The 16,518-nt window shown below is 39.1% G+C and overlaps 1 protein-coding gene across 1 annotated transcript; it reads left to right on the forward strand.

Moving 5' to 3' along the window:
* The first annotated feature begins 349 nt into the window (after positions 1-349).
* On the forward strand, positions 350-16,013 carry tecpr1a (tectonin beta-propeller repeat containing 1a). Its single transcript, XM_007558792.2, has 24 exons — positions 350-494; positions 3,016-3,254; positions 4,250-4,432; positions 4,512-4,634; positions 5,003-5,122; positions 5,328-5,502; positions 5,578-5,678; positions 6,220-6,321; positions 6,877-7,025; positions 7,157-7,752; positions 8,190-8,335; positions 8,442-8,597; positions 8,849-8,998; positions 9,197-9,354; positions 9,826-10,056; positions 10,199-10,295; positions 10,398-10,477; positions 10,582-10,638; positions 12,405-12,579; positions 13,373-13,508; positions 13,692-13,784; positions 13,877-13,983; positions 14,203-14,322; positions 14,439-16,013. Exons 2-24 carry the CDS (start codon positions 3,030-3,032, stop codon positions 14,556-14,558), a joined length of 3,600 nt encoding a protein of 1,199 aa, XP_007558854.1. The 5' UTR covers positions 350-494; positions 3,016-3,029; the 3' UTR covers positions 14,559-16,013.
* Positions 16,014-16,518: the final 505 nt, after the last annotated feature.

Below are 16,518 nucleotides of genomic sequence, written 5' to 3' on the forward strand. Positions count from 1 at the left end.
TATTTTTGTAACATCTACAAGCAAGGGAAATCATATGAGCTATAAGTACTGCACAACTTAGGATAGTCAGATAATTTGTTAATCTGTGTTATTTTCAACCATCTTCAATCAGTCAACCAGCTATATAACAGAATAAAATATAGCAGTTCGTTTTCTATTTGTGTTTGTAACTAAGAAAGTAAATAAAGTTGAAAAAAGTTCAACAATTTTGAGCAGAAAACTTGCATAGTATTTGAATCTTGCTGAAAAGTGAACTCAACAACCTACTTGTAAAATCTGAGCAGGGAGCGCCCTCTATTGGAGGTCTGCGTTGTAAACAACTAAGCCAATAGAATTTAAGGAACAACTGCTTCCGGTTTTATAGCAGGTATATACTAGGACGTTAATATTAGCAGCCACTTGACACACCATGATTTGACCATTCATTTCTGCTGTTAGAAGAAAGAGCGACGACCTGCTACCTGCACCGGCTGGCATTTTATAGGCGGGTCTAGGTTCGTTAAATTTAAATATTGTCACTTTTACTTTTTATGGTTAACCGTGTCCAGACATAAGAATTGTCGTGTCGTGATACTCCGAAGCCAGTTTTAGGTTACAGTTTACAGTTGTTTGGAAAAATTATTGTCGTGTTTGTTTGTGAATGAGGCTTATCTTGACAGGGTGTTGACATACAGCTAGCTTGTTACAATGTAACCAACCTCACGCACCGAATGTACGTCACTTTTGTGCGCAGCCAAATTAGGTATCATATGTTTTATAATTAGCGTGACATACATTTAAGATACAGTTTAGCATTAAATGCATCCCATGTTTTACTTTACCTGTAACTGAAAGCAGTTTGTAATTTTCCAAGTGTAGACTGAAATCTGAGGAAGCCAACTTTTTATTTTTCAATTAATCTGCTGGTAAAAACAGCAAAATCAAAATCACAAACACAGAAAGAATTTATAACAAAACAATAACGCCAAGGGTTATACAGCAGGTAGAAATGAAAATCAATTCACCAAAATGTTAGAGTGCACATATCAACTTTAGTATTATTTTGTGAATGTTGAAGTGTTGTAATACATTGCTCAAACTCCTCTTTAAAAAAATTAAGAAGGAAAATGTATGATTTGAAAAGTTTGGATTTATAAATAGTAATAATAGTAATAGGCTGATGATATACAATTGATCTGTTTTATTAGTAGAATAAGAATTTAAACAACACGCTCGCTAGGGGTGGACAAAAATATCATTAACAATATCTCGATAAGCCATGATCAGTATCAATAGATAATATGTCTAATAAGGGCTGCACAGTGTTGCAGTTGGTAGCACTGTTGCTTTGCAGTGAAGGACCTGGGTTCGAATCCCGGCCTGGGGTCTTTCTGAAAGTTCTATCTGTGCATAGAAGGGTTCTCCTACAATCCAAAAATATGACTGTCAGGTTGATTGATCTCCTAAAATTCTCCTTGGGTATGGGTGTGTACATGCATGATTGTTTAATCAATAATTATTTTTATCGACTGATATGAAATGCTTTCATTATGATACATTTTTCAGTCATATCGTCCAGCCCTAATGTCAGCATAGGCGAGGGAAAAGTTGTTGAGAATGTTGTTGGAAATGAATGTACAAATATCTCGCCAGAAAATAAGTGAAAAAGTATCAAACTGGAATAACTTATGCAGATCTTCTTTATAGAGTTTGCAGAATACACAGTTCATATCAATGACCTTTTTGTATCTTTAAAGAAAGAGCTGGTAGGGATAAAAACAGCAGGTTATCTTGAGGAAGCAAACTTTAATAATGCAGTTTAGTTATGTGACATCAACAAAATGTAGGTGAGACTTATGAAGCAAGAGCCAGAAACAGCCCTTCAACACACAACCCCACCTACTCAGTACAGATTTGGTCTCAGAGTAACAAAAATAATCTTGAAGCATGGTAAGAAAGTAATAAAGGAAAAGGATTTCTTAGACCAAAATTAGAAGTGTTGATATAAAACTCAGTAGACCCTGTGATTTTGCTTCTTTTCAAACTACAGTTATACAGGATAACTTGAAGCAGTCACATTGGCCTTTGTCTCAAGAAGTTTTATTGTACACTCAGGTGAAACTATCCAAAACATTTAATAGTTTTTGTAGAGAGAATCTCCTTGCAACCTTTCTAGACAAGCGGTACTTTCTCAGGCTTGTAATTGTAATGTCATGGATCTGAACATTTGTCATGGTAACAGATGTCCATGTAAAATAGAATTAACATTTTAGGGAAGGAGGTTAAATTATTTGACTGCTGAATTGTCTGAAGTTTGAAGAATTTGCTGTGACTTCCACTGCTGAGAAGATTGGTGACTTTATGCTTTAAATGTTTTCAACTTCTGATTTGCCTTTCTAGAATGATTCACTTTGTTTTACATGACAATGTCCATGGTAACTTTCTTAAATTGTTGGCAGCAATTGCTTCACTACAGCCACTGTTTATGTGCTAGCAAACAGCCAACAAGGAAATTCCCTCATTTTTGAGGTGGTCCTGCCTGCTGGTGATCAGTTGTTTAAGTGACTTTGATTAGAACCATCTGGCTAATAATATCCCTAATAATATCCATCAGAAGCTCTATAAAGTAGCCTTCATTTAGTTGTTTCTATGGCTGTGTCTAAACAAGACATGCTGCTTTTGTGTGATGTGAATTCTGCGAATATGAATTTGGATGAGATGGACATAGAGTATGTCTATCAGATGAATGAATATAAATTTTAGAATTACTATGGAAACCACATTATGAGAATGAAGTTATGATCACATGAGGGTTTTCATGACTTCCCTTTGCTCCTTTTTCCTGTTGTAAGTTTCATCACGGAAATCAGAATGATTTTTTTGCGAAAACTACAATGCTGTATTATTCTTCCTATATCTGTAATGAACATACAGATAAAAGTTTGGTACATTTTGCTCATGTTTGTGTAGTTTTGTTAAACACTGTGCACCATGTATATATAAAAAAACTAACATTTTCTTGCTGCTTGTCTCCAGGTACGGGTGAAGCCATGCCTGTGACCCTGCTGTGGGCAGTGGACGTGTACGGGCGTGTCTACAGCCTGTCCACTGTGGGACAGCAATGGGAGCATTGCCGCAATGCCCACCTGGAGTTCAAGCGGGTGACAGCAGCTCAGCAGTGCTGCTGGGGCATTGCCTGTGACAACAGCATCTACCTGAATGTCCATGCATCTGACCTGCCCATCCGCTACCAAGAGGACACATACGAAAATCAGGTTAGGGTCTCTTAATTGTCTCTTTGCAACATGTGAGAATTAGCTTGACAAGGACTTTGCTGCTTTTTTTCCCAGATTGCATGCATGACCTTAGTAGATCTCAGTTAGGAGAAAATTTCCAGAGAAAGAATCTTCAAAAGTGATCTGTTTGTCAGCTACGCTCATGTACACTTTACTTGGTACGTCTGATTAATTAACACAAATAGACCCCAGTTCCACGTTTCCAACTTAGCTCATTGTCACAGAGCTAAGTTATGTCAGAATGACTTCTTATAGTTAGTTCACCTTCCTCCATTGGTCTCAAAAATCATCAGATCTTGGCCCAATAAATCAAAGGAGATGACAAAAAAGGGACAGAAGTGGGACCAAAAGTTAAAATAGAAAGAAGGAGATAAGAAGAGAGGAGAAACAGAAGGATGAAGAGAATACTAGAGAGCACCCTAGAGGTCTGATTCTACACCTGCAGAAAGGGAGAGAAAAAAAACAGGGACAAGCAACACATGCAGTTACTCTGCTGGTTATTTATTGCAACAACAAAGTCTCAAGTTTGAATCCTGACCAGGGTTGTTTCTCCATGCAATTTGCATATTCTTCCTTTGCTTGTGTTGTGTTTCTTGATGTACTCTGGGTTCATCCAAAACACAAAAATTCGCTCTAAAATTGACTCTTGGTATGAGAGTCTTCCTGCATTATTTATTTTTTGGGGGAGAGATGAGGTTATTTTACCTGTGTATCTCTGTGTCATCATGAGATGGACTGGTCAGCAGTCTGAGGCATACCCAGCCTCTTGCCCAAAAAACATTCAAGATAGGGACCAGAGGTCTTCAGGAGTCCCAGACCCTGCATTGATGAGCAGCTATAGACCATGGATGGATGGATGGATGGATGGATGGATGATGGATGGATGGATGGATGGATGGATGGATGGATGGATGGATGGATGGATGGATGGACAGACATGAAAATGAAATAATTTCTCCCTATTTTTCTTTTAGAGATGGAATCCCGTTGACGGTTTCTCAGAGCGTCTGCTGCCAAGTGACCGCTGGCAGTGGAGTGACATCACAGGCCTGCAGCATCAACCCATGGCCAGCTTCCAGCTCCCTTCCAGCAGCTGGGAGTGGGAGGGAGACTGGTTTGTGGATGAAAACCTTGATGGAGAGCCCACAGAAAAAGAGGTAGTGTTTTGGTGAACTCATTTTCCTTTTTGCTCTTGCACTCATCTTGTATTAATAACTTCAGTGTTTGTGTTTGCAGGGGTGGACGTATGCCATGGATTTTCCTGCCACTTACACCAAGGACAAGAAGTGGAACTCCTGTGTCCGTCGCAGGCGATGGCTCCGCTACAGGAGGTACAAAGACATGGACACCTGGGCTAAGGTGTGTATGTTTGTGTGTGTGTCAAAATATCTGTACGAGTTATGTTCACATACAATGTAGTGAATAAAATGTTTGTCCTCTTACAGGATACTTCTATTTTTTTATTTTTTTTTGCTTCACTGACACAATTAAAAGTTTCAGCAAACAAGTTTTAATATTGGATAAAAATAACTTGAGTAAATATAAAAATCTTCCTTTTTCTTGGTGGAAAAAGTAATTATCCCTCTTATTCAGTCATGAACAAACTGCAATTCAACTAACATTTTTAGAAGAGATTTCTATCAGTCCAGAATATCTGGCAAAGTTGTTTCTATGACTTTAGGACACTTTTTTATTTTCTTTGTCTCATTCTAATTGTGCCTTGACAGATCCCTTCGCAGCAGACAGCTCTACCGGATCCCTTTAGTGACATCAGCTGTGGAGGCTGGGAGATCAGTGAGGAGCCCCGGGGCCGGCTGTCTCTGTGGGCCGTGTCCCTGCAAGGAAAGGTACAGCTCACCTCAACACACTACAGCTCACCATGGTCCACTTTATTCTGCTGTTTATTTCCTGTTTAGCTTGTTTTATGCAAATCAGATAGTGGTTCTTTCCTGGGGTGGTATTTAACACTTATATTCAAATAATATTATGCAGTTGACCAAAAAACAATACTGTCACTCGTTATTATCTAACACTGTTTCTATTACTGTCCAGGTGTGGTTCAGAGAAGACATCTCTCACCACAATCCTGAGGGTTCTTCCTGGGTGGAGGTGCCTCCCCCTGGAGAAGTGGTCCAGATCAGCTGTGGCCCCGGGGACCTGGTCTGGGCTGTGCTGTGGGAGGGTCACCTGATTGTCAGGGAGGGCATTAGTCGAGACTGCCCAAGAGGTACACGCTGAACTGTGCACATGCATTGTTGAAGCGTGTGGATTTTGTCTGAGAACTGCTTCCTGTGTGTTGCAGGTACTTCCTGGGCAGGGGTGGAGTCTCCGAGCCCTGAGGTGGGCACTATACATGTCGCTGTAGGAGTTAATGTGGTCTGGGCTGTGACCAAAGATAATAAAGTAAGAAAATGGCATGTCTGTATAGATGTATGTATTGATGTTTTTCTATACATTCTTAATTTCAATGTGTTCTCTGACAAAGTAATAATCATATTAACAAACGTATAAACCGTTACACTTAGATGTATCAGTTTTTCCAAATGTTTCCAATTGCCCAGTGGTGGTTGGTCATTTGAAGAAGCAGAAAAATCACCATATCTGATTTCAGAGGAGAAAAGAGAGACTGTAGTCATCTGCTACTACCATAAGAGAAAAATAAATATCCGCGAGATTTACCCATCGGTACCTCAGGGCTTCAGAACTTTAAATCATGTCAAGGTTGAGATGAGACTAAAATTAGCTATACTTGGAAACTGAAACATCATCTGGTGTTGCAAAAAGGAAGTAGCATCTGTAGACAGCTACAGTGAAATTTATTGCAGTAAAGTCTTTAGAATTAGGATTGCAAGATTAAAAATAAAACCTTTTAACTGATGAATGCATACAAAGAATGATGGGAATATAATCATTGTTGAAGTAGTTTGTCACCCTGCTGTCCTAGGTGTGGTTTAGGCGAGGTGTGAACTCTCATAACCCCTGTGGTTCCGGATGGATCAACATGGTTGGAGAAATGATCATGATCAACGTGGGCCTGAACGACCAGGTGACACAACACATCCAGACTCCAAATATTTAACTGTTAGAGAAATGTTCAGTTCTTCTGTGGATAAGAATATCTGTTACTTTGTTCCTACATACAGTATAAAACTAGTCAAACCCATTTAACTCATCCACATTTGCTACATTATAACCATGATCATCAACATATTTTATTGGTATTTTATGTGACAGACCAACACTATGTGCTGCATAAAAGGGAAATGGAAGGAAATAATACATGGTCCTCAAATTTTGTACAAATAGAAATATGGAAAATGTTGTGTGATGTGTATTTACCCCTTTAAGATTTTATGTTTGGATGGACTGTGTGACGGGGTTCTCTTATGCTTGGACTATATTCCAGCTGAATACAAATGCACAATTTTTATTTGTAAAAAAAAAAAAAAAAAAAAAGGAGTTGTTTTATTTCCATTCCACCATTTCTGCCCTTTTTCTGTTAGTCTATCATATTATGTTGGAAATATGTGGGTTATGGACAGTCTTGTGAGGCTCTGCCAAATTCTCAGTAAGTCATAACATGGCTCATCTCCTGTTTAAGGTGTGGGCCATTAGCTTTGAGGACCGGTTGGTGTACTTCAGACAGGGTGTTACCTCCAGTGAGCTGAGCGGTAAAACCTGGAAGGCCATCAGCGTTCCTCGAGACGGGGAGCGATCCCATTCCAGTGCCAGTGCAAACAGTCAACACAGGTAAAGGCATCCCACGGGACTTAAACTTTTTTCTGAGTCCACAGACATGCATTCTACTATTCAAATGTCTGTAAAGCAGAGCTTCTTCATGATTTAATTTCTACTGACTTGAATCTTTGTCCTCTCCACAGTGCGGGTTGTTTTTTCTCCGGTGAAGTGCGGGTTCCATCAGTAGTCAGCGATGCTGAATTAGACCTAGAACATCCACCAGGAGATGTAGCCATCAGCAGTGTCACATTCCCTGGGCTGGACTCCTTCGTAGATGCCCCTACAAACTCTTCATCACAACCATGCGTCAAGCCCAACATCCCCAAGGTCACAAGCGACAGCTTTATCTCTGAACTCGTCTCTGACCGAAAACCAGCAAAGACATCTGGAGGTGTTGAATCAGCCTCTCCTGCTGTCCTGGAGGAGGTCATCCCTGATGAAGGAGAGGCTGACGTTCTGTCCAGTAACAGTACTGTTACCATTACTGGGTCTGGTGGTCCTTCTGACCCCCAGTGGAGTAATGTAGATCTGGAGGAGGCACAGATTCAATATGGCCAAACGGGAGCAGTGGCAGACTCCGTTGACTCCTGTAGCCTGTCGTCACTGGCAACCTACAGCCTGGCCATGGAGGATCAGTATGGGGTGGACGAGCACCCTCTGTGGGCGTGGGTCAGCGGAGGAGGCTGCTCTGTGGACAGCCACTCTCAACTCAACTGGTTCAGCTACTCTTTGAACACGTGTATGTTATGTTGTGAAATGACTCAGTGGGAAATGTTCTTACAGCTAGAATTCTGAAATACCACGTCTAATTCCAGTCAGATGTTTACATACACACATCATGTGCATTAATATCATATCAATTTTGGGCTTCTAATTATTTAAAGCTTTCTTTTTCAGGTGGATTGATGATACAATACCTAAATTCAGTATTTTTTCCCCCCAAATACAGTCAAAATTATACATACACAGCCAGATTTAGGGCTGCAGCTAATGATTATTTTAGAACTTGATTGATCTATCTATTATTCTGACAATTAATTGATTAACTAGGTAAAAAAAACAATTGGCACATTCTTTGGATTTTGTTGCCTAAAATGCAATAACAGGATTCCTGTAGTGAACATTTGACCATTTCTTGCAAAGGATGCTTTACTTGTCTTACTTGTCTTTCACCAGCCGTGCTCCAGTCAGTCCAGTCCTTGAGTCTGTCCGTGTCTCCTGCTCAGACAGCTGCTTGGCGGAAACAAATCTTTGAGCAGCTTAGTGAAAGGTCCAAGAGAGAGATGGACAATTTCAGACATTATGAACAAGCCATTGAGCAGGTGCGTGCAGTACACTCTGAAAAATTATAAGCTTTTGGATCATAAAGAGTACCTTTTCATTGACACCCATTCACGGTTTGACTTGAACTCCAATCTGTGTTGGCAGTCGGTGTGGGTAAAGAAGGGAGCCATGCAGTGGTGGAGAGACTGGAAGCCGCACAAGTGGATGGATGTTCACTTTGCTCTGGAACAGTTTTCTGGAGCTGAGGGACACAAGGATGGGATCTTATTCATTTATTACAATTATTATGAGGAGAAGAAGGTGAGAATGTAAAGTTGGTAAAACTAATAAAAAAAACACAATTTGCTCACCACATGAATTTGACTCGTACATTTATAATATGTCTAATTTATATTTGCTATTATCTATGCATGTGTATAAGCTCCGGTTGCATTGCATAAATTCTCAGCTTGAATTTGTGTCTCTGTTTGTCTAAAGACTCGTGCCACAAAACTCCAAAAATGAATGTTTTCCATTCTTCTACTTTTTCTCCTTCCTCTGTCTTTTCTCAGTACCTCCATGCCTTCATTAATGAAGTAACCATCCTGGTTCCTGTTCTCAACGACTCCAAGCACACTTTTGCCATCTACACTCCTGAACGTACCAAACAGAGGTGGCCAATAAGAGTGGCAGCTGGCACAGAGCTGGAGATGCATGATTGGGTGTGTAGAAAGAGAGATCTACATCAAAAATGAAACATTTTAGTCCCATGATTCCTGTTGGCACAACTTTGATAAGAAGATGAATATCTGCTCATGTCTTTTACCATGCATTTTTTTGTGATTGCTTATCCTGTGATTACACAGAAACAGGTGACGTAAAGTAGTTTTGCTCTCTTTAATGTTCTTTCTGTTTTCCAGTTGGCTTTGTTGAGTGTTTCCTGCTGTGACTCCAGAGGAATCCACGGTTCTCCGTCCAAACAGGCGATCTGGTCCATCACCTGTAAAGGGGACATCTTTGTCAGTGAGCCCTCCTCTGCCCTCGAAGCCATGCCTTACCCCACACCCTGTGATCAAATGTAAGAAAAACCACCAAGAGCATTTACTTTGAACTATGTTAAGGCCACAACCCCCCATTGTGTTTAATTAGGATATTATATGACCTACCAATAGTAGATAGTCCATGTTTGTTAGGTGGAATAGAATAGAATAGATTAGAATATACTTTATTGATCCCCAAGGGAAAATTACTTGTATGCTGACAGCTGCTCTATTCAAAGTGTTCAATATTGCTACATACAAATGTAACCATAAGCAACATAAAATTTATAAAAATATATATACATATGTGTCATACTGTGATTTAAGTATGACTAAATATAAATTAAATATATAAAATACATAAATAAAGAAAGTAACAAGAATGCACATAGAAATATATCAAAATATAAATAAATCTATGAATAAATGAATGCATTAGTGTTGCCCCTGTGATGTATTTAAATAAAAGTTGTGAGTTTGCTGTGAGTCTTTCTGTTTTGTTGGTGCAGGTTCTGGCGGCAGGTAGGAGGCCACCTGCGTTTAGTGGAGTGCAACAGTCTGGGGATAGTTTGGGGCATCGGCTTTGACCACACCGCCTGGGTCCACACCGGAGGCTATGGAGGAGGCTTCTTCCAGGGCTTGGCCAGCAGTACAGATAATATTTACACCCAGACTGACGTCAAGAGCGTTTACATCTATGAGAACCAGAGATGGAACCCTGTCACTGGCTACACCAACAGGTGTTTTACATGCAGATGTTTCCAAGTTCTTTGTGTAAAGCAATCATAAATGAAACACATGTAGGCTTATTGTGATTTAATCTGTTTAATAATTGTATTACGCTCTTTCTGACCCATGTGAATTGGGCTTTCCTCCTTTTAGAGGCCTTCCAACAGACCGCTACATGTGGAGCGATGCGTCAGGATTACGCGAGTGCACTAAGACTGGTACAAAACCCCCTTCTCCTCAGTGGACATGGGTAATCTGAGCTCACCTCTAGTGTTTATTCTTGACTTCTGAGAACATTTAACCCAACAACTGCAGGTGCATGAAGTGTTTCAGTTCTCTTTACCGTGTCCAGGTGTCTGACTGGGCTGTTGACTACAGCGTCTCCGGGGGAACAGACAGAGAGGGCTGGCAATATGCTGCAGATTTTCCAGCGTAGGTTTCCTTTCAGGCTACACTTTACGTGACTTAATCTTTCATTAAATTTTTTTTCTGTTCCTTCTAATTCATTCATCCACTCCCTCCATGTCCTCTGGTAGGTCCTATCATGGCTTTAAAACCATAAAGGACTTTGTACGGCGCAGGCGATGGGCCAGGTATTTTCAGAAAGAGCAAACCAGTGATGAGTGAAGTATTCTGTTAGTGGGTTAAATGGATCATTGAGGCTTGATGTTTGTATTTGTTTTGTTTGGAATATTTAAGTTGTTTTATAAAAGATTCTTTTTACATATTTCAGTGATTCTTGAGAATAGGGACAAAACAGGTCCTATGGATAAAGCACAAAATTTGAATAAAATACACACAAAATATAATTTTTTCAAATATCTGACTAAACTAACCTGGGTTATATGAGCACAACAATGTATATTTTCCTGGTGTTTGCTGAATATTTTTTTTATTTTAAACATTGTAGTAGGTGGCTGGTGTCTTTAAAATCCCTTGTCCAGGAGCAGAACTCAATACATTATAATAGTTTAAAACAATTAAAGAAATACTAAAATTATATATTATGAAAATTAAATATAAGTAGTCATATAAATAATTATAAAAGTATCAATAAATTGAATTAAAAATCATTTTTATATATTTTCCAACTCCATTGAAATTTGTCCCTAGTTTTTGTCAACACCGTCAGACATAAAAAGAATCTAAAAAAACTCAGGCATTATTGGGGGGCATCAGAACTTCTAAGGACCCCATGCTAACTGATGAGCTACAATATGGCCTCCTTCAGAAAAACAACATATAGATTGAGGTAGTTTGGTATTTTGTCAACTCCATCAGTTTTTCTGACTCTTTCAGTGAAATTGTTGACAAATCTAACTTAAATGTGCAATTAATTCACTTTAATGTATTTTACATAAATTCACATGTATCAAGTATTTCTTTTTACTCACTAGTTTGTCACCAGCTTCAGCTCTGTGTCAACTCCGTCAAGCACTGTCAACTCCGTCAGATGGACTTTTTGTTGTTTTTTGTTTTAAATAATATTTTTTTATTTCTTGAGAAGCATTTGTCTGTAAAACTTAGTAAAAATATCACTAATAGGGTATTTTAAAAATAATTTTATATTTATTTTTGTCAGATGGTGATGACAATGTTCTGGGTCAGGTCAATTAAAAATGTTATTTTTTTAAAAATGTTGCAACTGTGTGCCTGCACCTTAGCATTTTTACATTTTCAAAACATTATTTGTCATATTTACATAAATAAGGTTTGAGATATAATAAAAAAAAAATTGGGAAAAATTAAAACCCATTTTGTCCCTATTCTCAAGAATCACTGATTTGTTAAAACTGACGCTGTCATGACAATATGGTTTGAAACCAATAATCTGTGAAAAAATGTATCTTCTCTACTCCCTCCAAGTGCTAACTAGAAACAACCAGTCCGAGCCAGGAGGAGGGTCTAGCTCTGTCAATCATACTTGTATATATGCTGCTCCCCATTGTCCTCTGCTATGCTAAAGCTTCTTCCCGATAGCAGTCTGCCAGGAATGCTAAGGCTAGTTAGCATTGTCAATGATAACAGAGGAGCAGTTTTCCTGGAACAGTAAGTTGCTTCTCCATTAGCACATTGACCATTGCATACATGAGTGTGATTAACAGCACTAACCCCCTCCTCCTGACTCTGATTGGTTGTTTTTGTTGGGCAGCAGTATATTTCTTCAGACAGCATTAGCAGTATTTTCATAGATTGCCTGTCTCATGTTATATTGTCACAACATGGTAACAGTTTTAATAAATATGTAAAAAAAAAAAAAACATTTTTAAAAAATAAAATTTACATTTTTTAGCTTTAACATAAGCTTCCTGCTTATGTTAAAGCTTCCTGCTTCTGTTTTATTTCCCCCATTGCATAGGAAGTGTAAATTGACAACAACAGGACCTTGGCGGGAAATTCCACCAATCCCACTGAGTGATGTCACAATCCTGCCTTGTGCTGCTCAGAGCAGCGTGGATACAGTTCCTGTGTGGGCCATCAGCAACAAAGGAGACGTCCTGTGTCGACTGGGAGTCACCCTGCTGACACCTGCTGTGAGTTACTAATGTGCAAAATTACACTCAATGCACCAGCCTGACACCTTATGGGTATCCATAACAACCACTTCAATGAGAGTTTTCTAACTCTCATTGAATATATGAGGGTAATATTACTGTTAAAGGTTACTGTCTGCTCTCTAAATGCTTTAATCAGACATTAATGGCAGAAAGCTCTGGGGCAAAATGAGGGAACGTAGATTACAGTAACCAGGTGATCAAATGATATTTGGCTAATAGCAAGACAGCTCCAAAAATGAGAAGACAGTGAAAACCGTTCAGTAATTTTGTCACTCATGATACAGAAAGTAAAATAACTATTTAACACATCACAAATTTTCATAGTGAATATATCCTAAAAGTGCTACTGACATGACATGTTCTCAAATAATCCATCCATAGAAAGAAACCAAAACAAATATGTTCAACATTTAAGTTATGTGTCATAAATATGAAATGGCAGAGGAAAAAATTATTGAATACACAGAAAGGGAGGTGGAAAAAAATCATTAAGAACCAAGACACCAGCTGACATCCGTCTATCTGTCTGTCTGTCTGTCTGTCTGTCTGTCTGTCTGTCTGTCTGTCTGTCTGTCTGTCTGTCTGTCAGATTATGTTTTCTTGTCCTTCCACTTAACAATCATGCATTTCTTTGTGTTGGTCTGTCACAAAAAGTCCAGATGAAATACTTCTACTTGTTGTTGTGGTAAAATGTGAAAATGTTCATGGGGAATGAATAATACTGTTGTGGTAGTTGTTACATCTTCCTGTCTGTATGTCTGTATGTCAGGGAACCTCATGGCTTCATGTGGGGACAGACCAGCCCTTCAAGTCCATCTCTGTTGGGGCTGCCAGCCAGGTGTGGGGCGTGGCTCGGGACGGCTCAGCCTTCTACCGGGGGTCAGTCTCAGGACCGAACCCAGCAGGTCAGCAGGAGGATCTGAGACTGTCTGAAAACCATGACAAAAAATGTCTCAGTTCTGTTAAACGACTTTAACATTTAAATAAAATCATGCCAATTACAAGAAGCAAAACATAGCAACTTATGCCGCTTCTGATTAAAGATAGCCTAGCGCTCAAGTATCAAAGTGCTCTGTCTCCATCTGCAGGGGACTGTTGGTACCACATCCCCTCTCCGGCTAAGCAGAAGCTGAAGCAGGTGTCTGTAGGCATGACGTCAGTTTACACTGTGGACGAGAATGGTAAGGACACTGTCTTTGTGTTTACGGCAACATCTTCTGAACAACTTCACTGTACAGAGTGCCTTTTGTACGTTTTCTCTGCTCATGTGTAGGTAACCTCTGGTACAGACAGGGAGTGACCCCCAGCTACCCTCAGGGCTCATCCTGGGAGCACATCTCAAACAACGTACGCAAAGTCTCTGTGGGACCCCTGGATCAGGTGGGCTCATGGATATTTCAGGCATTTTGTTTGGGACCAGATAAAAAAGAGATGATAAAAACACCATTTGGGATGGAAAGATTTCTTTTTTTTACTTTTTTTTTTATTTTTTGCTCTGTGTTTGGGGCTTGGATGGATGTGTGTTTACATTTTCAGTTCTTAGCATGCACCTGTTTGTTGCTTCCTGGGTTGATTGAATTGCTTTATGTGTTGCTGTAGGTGTGGATCATAGCAGACAAGGTTCAGGGCAGCCACAGTCTGAGCTGCGGGACGGTGTGCCATCGACTCGGAGTCCAGCCCATGGAACCCAAGGGGCAATCATGGGACTATGGCATTGGGGTAAAACTATTCAGGATGGGACTCTGTCACTAATGGAATTTAATGTCATAAACATCCAAACACTCCTGGGATATGAACCTATAATTGCTACTTCCCTCTGTGTTCCCCCTCTGCAGGGCGGATGGGACCATATTACAGTGAGAGGAAACTCCATGGAGCCACCTCGGATCTGTCTTCCCTCCATGACAGAGCCGTTGCCCCGAGCCGCTCACACTCCACCCCCAGCCGCACCCTGAGCTCCTAATCCTACCATGTAGCTGTCAAACTCCAGGATAACTTAGTAATACACTCACTTTTAAGAGACACTTTGGCCTTTTAGGTTTAAAGTTGCGGGCAAGTATTATATTCAGAGAAGCTGAGCCAGTCTAATATTTTACCAGACATTCAAGATCTATAAATAAGTCTTTGTTTTCTGTGTGTTTTGTTCCTTTATAGCGGTGTTTGTATTTTGTTGCTAAGCTTGATGGATTTTTCTCAGTAGACCTAAACGTGAATTCATTATTTTGTGTTTGTGTGTGTGGTTTGTTTGTGTCAATCTGTGCAAGTCAATTTAACGTGACAATAGCAATTTTTTAAAATTATTTAATTAGGCAGCACAGTAATTTCCCATAAATTTTCTGTTGGATTAGGTCTGAACTCTGGCCATTTCCCTAACATGATATTGTTCTTTTTGTTTAATGACTGTAAAGCTTACAAAAAAAAAAAGTGTCAGCAGGTTAAGCTTTCTAGGTTTGGGGCCAAAACTGACTGGTATGTGAAGCCATTCTTAGCAATAATCTCTGTTAGCAAACCTAGAGCATGATGCTGCCACTACCAGTTTTAGCTTGGGTATGATGTTCTGGATGTTACCTTTAGAAGAGATGTCTTGTAACCCTACGCCTACTTGGAAAAATGTCCAGATTTTTGTTTTTCTGTGGTTTTTCTGTCATTGCTTTATAGTACACAGATTAATACTTTAACTCAGTAAGATTCCTCTGATGCTTTGGAACTTCCTTGCAACATATGGATGGAAAATGACCAGGAAAATCCCGTTTGGAACGGTCATATTATTAGAGCTTAAACAGATTTATTATAAATAGCAGCAAATGTGAATTTAAGCCTTATCCATATTTATTTCACCAGGTTATTGCAGACATTTTGGAGTTTCTTTGTCTTGTAGCATTTGTTTTTTACTCGAATTGCAAAATATATTATTCAAATAATTTGAGGGAAAGGTTTTAAAAAACCTCATCAGAATGAATATTTTGTTTGTCTCAAGAAGCATGCATTTTAACAGAGGTGTGCAGACATTTGAGAGTTTTTGTATATATAACAGGTTGGAAAAAAAGTCAAAATCTGGAACCACCTTTCTTTGGCTGCTTCTGCCTGGAGCTGCTTTTTGTTGTTTTTACACCCTCTTAGCTGCACTGCGTCTCAAACCGGTTCTTTTATTTTGATAATTAGTTCAGGAACAGGAAGATTCGTTAAACGCTACAGATTCCAGCAAAGTTTATGAATTATAAACAATAATTTTTAATCGTTTAAGCAGCAGAAAGCATGAAAAAATAAGACAAAACACCGATGTGTCACAACTGCTTTCATTTGACTGTCAGGGGAGCTAGCCACTTTGAAATATTTTGTTTTTGAAAAGTTGTTGTGGTGCATGTGCAATATTTAGCATTATCAAAAGGGAAAAAAGGGGATTACTTGGGGGAAAAAAAAGAAGATGGTATTTGAAATGCTTAAACTAACCCTTCCTCTTTCTCAGGGGTGATTGCATCTGCATGTTGTTTACGTCCTTTGACCAGATGATGAGACAATGACTGAGCAGTTGTAAAGAAAAAAACTATTTTGGTTATTGTAAATAGAAATATAGCAAGCATTGGTAAAGTAAAGATGGATTTTCTGTTTTCTGTTTCTGAGGACTGGGTGATATATTAGGTTATAAAATGGTGCTTTAATAACTGGCGTAGTGTCCTACTGTTTGACTGCTGAATCGTTAGTAAATGTTGATCATGTGCTGATATGTGGCTGTTATCTGTAAATAGTAATCATCTTGTGTAATATGATCAAGTTGTGCATTGACCAAAATGAAAAAAAGTTGGTGTCAATAAATAAATGGTTTTATTGATAGCAACTACTCAAATAGCTTTTTTCTTCTTTTCTGATTTTTTTTTTCAGAAGCTTTGGCATAAATGGAAACAAAGGAGGAAAATA

Source organism: Poecilia formosa, unplaced genomic scaffold (genome assembly GCF_000485575.1).
Source record: "Poecilia formosa unplaced genomic scaffold, Poecilia_formosa-5.1.2 Scaffold4, whole genome shotgun sequence".
Classification (NCBI taxonomy): Eukaryota; Metazoa; Chordata; class Actinopteri; order Cyprinodontiformes; family Poeciliidae; genus Poecilia; species Poecilia formosa.

What these genes read in the sequence shown, in the direction of transcription:
- tecpr1a (XM_007558792.2), top strand. Translation starts at nt 3,030, where the DNA reads ATGCCTGTGACCCTGCTGTGGGCAGTGGACGTGTACGGGCGTGTCTAC. An exon ending in CCGTGTCCCTGCAAGGAAAG is followed by an intron (nt 5,123 to 5,327) that starts GTACAGCTCACC and finishes ATTACTGTCCAG; the next exon opens with GTGTGGTTCAGAGAAGACAT. An exon ending in CTTCTCCTCAGTGGACATGG is followed by an intron (nt 10,296 to 10,397) that starts GTAATCTGAGCT and finishes TACCGTGTCCAG; the next exon opens with GTGTCTGACTGGGCTGTTGA.